Source organism: Echiichthys vipera, assembly GCF_963691815.1.
Source record: "Echiichthys vipera genome assembly, chromosome: 2".
Lineage (NCBI taxonomy): Eukaryota > Metazoa > Chordata > Actinopteri > Perciformes > Trachinidae > Echiichthys > Echiichthys vipera.
The window spans coordinates 24663239-24671933 of NC_139827.1; the positions used below are offsets into that span (position 1 = coordinate 24663239).

Below are 8695 nucleotides of genomic sequence, written 5' to 3' on the forward strand. Positions count from 1 at the left end.
GCGTGCGCAGGTCCTGTGGGTGGTGGTGAAACAGCGCGACAGGAGGCGGCTGTAGTTTAGTTTAGGTTCAGTTAAGCTGATAGGCGGGCTGTACCGTGAGGTCGTGAGCTCCACAGGCCCTGCTTAACGTCAGAAACATGGAGGAGACGGGCGGTGCAAGTGCAAGTGCGTACGGGGCTTCGCTCGCAGGAGGAGGCTTCGACTTCTACAAGTTTATCCGACAGCCGCAAACCATCGTGCGGATACTCAGCTGGGTGAGTGGGCTGCGTGGGTGTAGGTTCAAAGGTTGTGTGTGTGTGTGTGTGTGTGTGAGAGTGTGTGAGAGTGAGTGAGAGAGTGTGTGAGCAGGTGCAGCGTTAAGTGCCTCTGTGGAGCGGTTAAATGATATATTTGTGTTGGCCAGAACAACAACAGGCTACTATAGGCAGCGTCTCTGCGCGGCGTCATGTTGCACACAGCTGGTGTGTGTGACAGCAGCTCGGCGACAGCACAGGTCAACACTGCTGTCAGAGGGCACGGGACAGAAAAGTGTCACAAAGAAGCAAAACAGGAGGTGTGACGATCTGAATCATCTCTGCAGTCTGTTACACCAAAGGAAGATCACATTCACTGACACATGGGACGACAGATTATAAGACATTTCTCTCTTCTACAGTGTTTTGTGTATTAAAAATGGATACAAGACCCTAATATTAATAGTTGTTACCATCAAGAGCTTGTACAGGCAAGGTTTATTTGCATAAAGAGGGGTTTTCATGTACAGGGGAATTTCTGGGAAGTTGTTGTCAGCTGCTGATCACCTGTTGCTAGGCAAATCTCGTGGCAAATATTTGTTTCTGTGGTTAGGAGGACACTGATCTGGAGTCAGTCCAAAAATGAATCTCAACCAAGCAGGTTCTATAATAAAATATAATGTTATCCAACCCTGGGTGATTGCGGGCACACGGGTTGAGGGGTTGGGTTTGGACTGTTTTAAGTGAACACCTCCTTTGGTGAAAAGAAACTATAAGATGTGGATCCTCATTTAGAGGGAGTTTTATTGGATGGGACTGCTTTCGTGTCCTTACAGAATCAAAAAGACTGCAGTTGATATTCATTTACTTGGTTTACGAAGCGTAAACTTTTGTTAGGCCCCTAGCTGGTGCACACACAGTGAGTGTAGGTGAATGAGAATACACAGAGCTTCACCTGAGTACTGCAGCATGTCCAGTGTGGCGAGTGAGGACAGAATGTGCTAAGAGCGTATGTGTTTGGGAAACTGTGTGAGATAATGTGTGTGTCACTGGTAAACAGGGGGCAGATGGGCAGGTAAGGTGATACCCCTCCCCTTCGTTGACCCTCGCTTTACTCTCGGTGAATGTATGTGGCTGATCTCTCTGTCAACACACACGCACACACACACACACACACACACACACACACTAAGTGCAGCTGTGCTCAGCTCGAATTCACATCGGCTAGATCACCATGTATCTCGGTGATTTAAAATTTCACTTCAGCAAGCCAGTACCTATGACACTTATCTAACCCTGCCTACAGGTCCCACAATGCACCACACCCGCTCCTGGATCATGGAAGTCTGCGTACAGTCAGTGGCTCTTGGTATTGAATCACATACATCATCAATATACCTTCTCTGACATGCCAGAATGAACGCTTCATATTCTTAAGTGACCCTGCTGTCCTGCCTGATAAACAATGCAGTGAAACAGTATATTTACCCTAAATAATGTACTGCTGGAAGCATTTTAGATCGTATGCAATCATATCAGAAGGAGGCTGTCATTGTTATTTAATGACATCTGTAAGAGCAAAACAAGCCCCAAAATAACATACTGTATGAACATACGGGACTTCTTTTTATGGGACATCTGTCACAAACCTTCTATCTGTCCATTCATGTACAAAAACGTCCATCTGCTCCACTAATGTTTCCCCTTTCTCACCTTTTGTCTTATGTATTGGAACTCCCCTCATTCACTTCCCTTGTGTTTCTGTCCTCTGCTAGTTTTCTGTACTTATTGTCTCATCTTGTCAACAGGATTGTGGCCTATTTCTCTCTCTCTTCCCTCTCAACTCATTCTCCTTCCCACCCATTAAACAGTCCTTCTCTATCCTCCTCCCGGATCTCATTATGAGTGTTGTTAGTGGCATCTCTGGAGTCACATGGCAGGCAGCTGCACTCAGAAGTAGGTCACATGGTTAGGTGGGTAACCAGAGAAGACGACAACAGACCAGGGGACGGTCCAAGTTAAGAGGCAGCAGTTAGTACTCTTCACTTTATTAACACACGATGATGAGCACAAACGTAGGTCAAGAGTCGACAATAAGAAAAGACACCGTTAATGATGACATGATGATGTTACTGTTACATGTAATAATTGCATGCTTTGGCCAATTTGATAAAGGTTCCATATTGTAAAAAGTGATATTTTTACATGTTTTTATGATTATAATGCAGGTTGAGGTGCTGAATAAATACTGAAAGTATCTAAAAGTTCAATCTATCAAATATTCAGAAACTGTGTCTGCAAACGAGCCGTCAGGACTTCTCTACGGTTGTGATGTCACCACTATACTTTATATAGGTAGAAAGTGCTGCTAAAGTCATTTCGTCAGATGCAATAATGGTGCAGAGGAAGAAGACCCAAGAAACGCTGACCAATCAGGGCAGACAACGTTTTTTCTGGAGGGGGTCTTAAAGAGACAGGCGCTTAAACGGAGCGTTTCAGACAGAGTGAATACAGGTCTATTCAGAGAGACAGTATGAGAAAAATCACGTGTTTTTTGAGTCATTAGAGCATGTAAACATGTTCTAGTAGAAACTAAAAAATATACCAAATATGAGTATCAACATGGAAATGAGCCTTCTGTGTGACTGTGTCATTTTAGTCTGATGAATTTAGTTGTCTCTAATGTCAAATTTGCTTTCAGGAGAGACAAGCTCAACCTGGGGATGTTTGCTAATTTTGTCATGTGATGATGATGATGATGCATTTTCAAGGGTTCAAGTACTCGCTATTGTTGGTGCGTTCCAGAAACTCCTGATATTGGAAAGCTAGCTGCTTAAAGTGTAATTCCGGCGTAAAATAATCCCATTGTCTTCTTCGGCACTTATAAACATCAAATAAGCCATCAAGACTGTTTTTTATGTGTATAAACTATTAACGGAGAAATCCGATAGAGTCGCTAACAGCCGTACGTGGCTAACACTGAATAGCTCGGGGCACCAAACCTCTGCAGTAGCATGATTAGAGTCCTTACACATAAAACAAAGCACCAACAACGTAGTTAGAGAAGCCGGAGTTTATTAAAAAAGTGTTTTGAAAGACCCTGTGAACCCGGTACCAGCTCCTCTCATAGTAAAGTCCATTCAAGTCGATTTCCAAATGCAATCCAAAAGGAAGGAGCCCATTGGTGCTTTGTTTTATGTGTAACAACTCTGATCATGCTGCAGAGGTTTGGTGTTAATTTCAGCAGTAATAGTGGTTAAAAAAGACGTTTTAATGCCTTCACCGTACTGCCCCAAGCTATTCAGTGTTAGCCACTTACGGCTGTTAGCGACTCTATCGGATTTTTCTGTTCATAGTTGTTACACAAAAATATTTGTCTCAATGACTTATTTGATGTATGTAAGTACCGAAAAAGACCATGGGATGATTTTACGCCGGAATTACACTTTAAGAGTAAGCCTCTTTGTACAAAACCAGCTGAATTGCGTGACAGCACATCTCTTGATTGCAATGCTTTTTGGAAGCAGAGCCAAAATCCCAGATGTCAGCACTTCTTTAAATTCACCTCCAAGGAAGAGTTTTCCAAACGGTCCTTATCTTAATTAGACTCATAAAGTGGATGACCTATTTCTGAGTAAGTTTTCAGTTTTCTGGTAGAATATTTTTCATTCTGTGTTTCATGAAGTGAAACCAATGGCTGCCTGAAAGGTAGTAAATCAGTCTCAAAAACAAAATGGTTGGCAGTAATGTAAAGAATGCATTGCAATGTGATGCTAATGGAAAGGTAATGGAAGGTAAAAGCAAGCACTATGTTTCTTTAACAAGACACCTTATTCTTTTTCTTCTTCTTCTCTGTATCAATGTAGGTATTTGCCCTGGTGGTGTTTGCTACCATCACATCAGAGGGATACATCAACTCCGCCCACAGTGCGGAGACACACTGCATCTTCAACAACAATGACTCGGCATGTCATTACGCTGTTGGTATCGGGGTAATCTCCTTCCTGGCATGTGTGGCCCTCCTGGTGTTGGACGTTTATGTGCCTTTCATGAGCAACGCACAGGAAAGGAAGTACGCTGTCATGGCAGATCTGGGATTCTCAGGTGAGCCGGAAGTGACTTCTTTGTTTTGTAAGAGCTTTAAAGCTGCACAAATTAATATTTTTATATCAACAGTGGAGTTTGTGTGAGGTGAAAGGTGTCACTCGGAGAATTATAACTATACTCTGCAGTTTTCCTCAGCTTTGTGGGATGTTTCAGCTTCTTTCAGCTCTTTATTTTGGTTTTTACGGCCCACAAATTTACTGTTTCGGTTCGGCCTCGCTGCTCTCATCAACCTCCTTTACAGCCGCAACCTTGACACCTGTTTTCAGCGGGGTTAAAAAATCTCAAAAACCACTGTAGACCGGCTCAGCACCCGTCATCATATAGACCAAGTTAGTCACTAGCTGGTGAACATAGTGAAGCATTAACAGCTGAGTTAACATCTGACACCTGACTCCATGACTGCTTATATTGCTCCGTATCTCGTTTGCTCACACGATCACCGTAACGACTTTATAAGCCGATAATACGTCAGTGTTGTATTTATACAGAACGCCTCTTAGTATTTGCGTAACGTGCAACAGAGCGCTGCCTGTTTTCTTGACATAACATGCATTATTCACATTTTGCACTCGGCAGAGGACGAGTGAGCAGCAGATGACATCACAGATTGTGTTGAAGTTAAACATTCATCAGCTGTACACCCCACAGTTCACAGTCAGCCATTCTTCAAGGAAACAAAGGAGTGGTAGTTTGGAAAACAGCTTTTGGTCATTTGGGTAGATGGCAACAGGAGCGTCCTTTGTATTCTTTTGACGACGGTTTTAGCTTGTTTTTCACAGGAACTTACTTTTCATATCAGGTGTTTTCAGCTGAGCACGTTTTTTCATGCAGTGAGGAAAGACAATCACTTATATCTGTGTGTGTGTTTGTGCATCTGTCTCTCAATGTTTTTTAGGGGCCTGGAGCTTCCTGTGGTTTGTGTGCTTCTGTCTGTTGGCCAGTCAGTGGGCTAAAACTCATGATGTCAGCGGCGTCCCAGAGGATGCTGCACGTGCCGCTGTGGCCTTCTCATTCTTCTCTATCGCCACTTGGGTGAGCGGGACTGCTGTTGTCTGCTTTCATTGCAGCCCAGATTTTATGTTTTCATTCAATAAGCATATTTTCTAAAATGTCAAACTATTCCTTTAAAGCAACCACTGGCTTTAGTTCATGCCAGTATGGTACACAGACTTACAATGTGTAGTAACAGCAGACTTATCTAACACATGGAGTCACATATTGTTTGTAAAAGTGGTGCGTTCAAGTAATAGTGGGAACCTCGGACATTTGACGCTTCAGAGTCTTTCACTTTTCTTTTACTCATAAAAGTATACTGGAGTCAGACTAAGTAACTCTTGTATTAACCATTTGTTAGAATAATAGCTGACAGAAAATATTTGCTTATTGTTTGTCTTCTGGACTTGAAGCGTGGGGATGTTCTTTAACTGGGTTTCAAATCATGTGTTGGAATTTCACACCATCACTTGAATGCAACATCCAGAAGTCTTGTCAAGAAGACATCTAACCACATTACAGCACATCAGTTATGTAGCAATAATGTTGCTTCAAGTCTCTTCAAGTTTATTTTTACACTGGTATGAAGTGAAACCAGTTCAGTTAGAAGTCTGATGAGTTAGAAGTCAAAAAGTGTCTATCTTAAGCTTTGGAACATCCTCAGGAATATTGTTATGCATTGACGTGCTGGTAAAGTCTTCAAAGTAACTGTGATAACCTTGACATTTCTTATTTCATTGTGCAGGGAATTCTGACCTACTTTGCGCTGGTTCGTTTCCGCCGCGGCGTTAACGAAGTTACCATCCCAACCTACACGGAGCCGCCACCCGATCACCACACCCCCTACCCTCCGACCTACGCCCCCACTTCCTACAACCCCACAACCTACACTCCCACCACCTACGCAGCCTATCCCAGCGAAGTGCCAGACATGCACACACAGCCTCCCTTCACCTCAAATCCCGAGCCGCAGGGAGACGCCGGCTACCAGCCGCCCAGCTACTGAAACTCGCCATGTGGACGAGGTGGTGATCCAGGTCATCTGATGGTACACTGATTGTAGTTGCACTGCACAGACCCAGAGCTATATCATATTGATGTGGTTTTACATTTGATTCAACGCACTTTTTCCAAGTGTCCGATTTAAGAGCCTGAGCAGTGCAACTGCAAGTTCAAGATGAGGGACACTGCTGTTTACGTCAAAGGGTCTGTGGTCAGATTTTAAAACGGGTTGACTGTTGGGATTAGCACTGACGATTGGGTAATCTGACTTTAGACCTGAGTACAGAGACACAACTTTTTTTTTTTACCTCAAATGGGCTGATCCTGAAGGTGAGAGGTAGATAGAACGCACCCAGGAGGTCAAAGGTCACATAATGTGACGTTGTGTAGAATACCTGTGACGGCTCCAATCAGAGTGGAAGAAGCCAACACTTCACATGTTCCTCTTCAGCCTGTGCTGGAATCCGAGAGTGCATTTGTACATAGATTTCATTATGCAAAGCTGCCATTTTAATGGTTGTATGTGCCTGGTTTTTTTCTCTTATTTGCTTTAGTGGATGTTTCCCCTTCAGTGCATTTATCTTGACGACCCTAAACTGTTTAGGACTTATTTAATGGACAAATTATTTTGTGGGAGTCTAACACAGTGGGAAAAGACCACTATAAAGCCAAATGTCCTCCTGTGATTTAGTTTTTTTTGTGTCAAACAAGGGTTCTGTAGAGATTATGCAGTTAAGTTTCTTAGCCATATAACCATAAAATCATCCCTGGGAAAGTTTTGTTTTCTATGTTTTTAAGAACACTCTAATCAAAATGTGTTGTTGATGGTGAGCTCTGACCATGGCAGGTGAAACAAATGTGTTGGTACCGTAAAAGTGGGTTACATGTGCCTGTCTGTAGAGGTGTTTAGTGGACATTTGTAGTCAGCATCGCCCTTTACACATGTGGCTAACATTCGAATGGACAGGAGGGAGGGGCACGTAGATAACCATGCGCTTATTGAACAGGTTTATCCAGAGTAACTTATTAACTACCACAAACAATGCTCCCTCTTAAGCACACTTTCTCCAAGGATGTTTAATTTCTGGACACTGATGTTTAGCTCCTGTGTCCTTAATCGAAACTGTTTGATGCAGAGTGCAGCGGGTATGTCTTTACCAGAGACAGGTTAACAACGCAGACCACAATGGTGAGAATCAAACATCTGTCTACTGATTTACTTTGTTGCTTTCTGCCTGACAGTAATATGTCTGTCAGGCTAACACCTCAGTTGCCTTGTCTGGATCCACTTCTGGCTGTTGCAACTAAAGAGACACATAATACGTACTTAACCTTGGGTTAGACTTTTGGTAATTGTTGCAGATCTGTAAACTGACTTTAGACCACATTGAAGACGTTCGTAGAAGTGGAAAGGCATTGTTGATTATAATGTAAACGCGTGCATGACCTACTGAAGCCAAATAGGTGAAAAACACTGCTGTTAATTTGTCACTTGTGCCTTAAGATAATTTAAACTTTAAAGGGTTGTTGGGGAAGGGAAGTATATAAGAGTAAAACGTGCCATGATTCCATATTGAAGTTATATTGAGGTGAAACATGTCAATCAAAGCTGGCCCTTGCTGCTATGATTTTTATGATCTGGAAGGTCCCATATTGTAAAAAGTAAAATTAAAAATCAGGTTCAGGTGGTATATAAATGTACTGTTAAAGTATCAAAGTGCTCAATCCTCAGAGAAATTCTCTTTAAACGAGCCGTCAGGACTTCTGTACGTGTAAGTGTTTTTTAACATTAAAGCATCTACACGTTTTAGTAGAAACCCAAAATACATGAACCTGAAAATGAAGACATTATGGTACCTATATGCAGTTCAGTTAGTATTTAAATTCAGTTTATCCGTCTGCGGCTTGTAATTACAGCTTAAATCACTCAACAGTGAATCTGCACATTGATCCACTGTCCAAATATAGTATTGGAATAGTAACACATGGTTTAAATGTGATATGACATTTTTGCAAAGCTAATTAACTTGATATCTTTGTCAAATTTATATTTTCATCAAGGTCCAAATTTTAGATGACTCAAATGATTTGTGATTCCAACAATGGTTTTATAAAAACGGTCATAAAATACAAGTCAGACTCTGATTGGCTTGTTTTGTTTTTCTATCGTTTGCCATTTGCTTTCATCTTTTGTCATGATTCATGGTGTCAGAAGCACAACAGTGATTTACTGGAGACCTTTTGTTTATAGAATAAAATCATTCATAGGTTGTTAAATTAAGACATTGCATTTGTGTACTGTGTAGTTATACGCATTTTATATAGTGGGGAAGATATACTTCCTCCATTCCAACCTGTCT

The 8695-nt window shown here is 42.0% G+C and overlaps 1 protein-coding gene across 1 annotated transcript; it reads left to right on the forward strand.

Moving 5' to 3' along the window:
• The first annotated feature begins 47 nt into the window (after window positions 1-47).
• On the forward strand, window positions 48-8597 carry syngr2b (synaptogyrin 2b). The gene is made up of 4 exons (XM_083929527.1): window positions 48-254; window positions 4100-4337; window positions 5236-5372; window positions 6079-8597. The coding sequence occupies exons 1-4, from the start codon at window positions 138-140 to the stop codon at window positions 6337-6339; spliced, it is 753 nt and encodes a 250-aa protein (XP_083785653.1). The 5' UTR covers window positions 48-137; the 3' UTR covers window positions 6340-8597.
• Window positions 8598-8695: the final 98 nt, after the last annotated feature.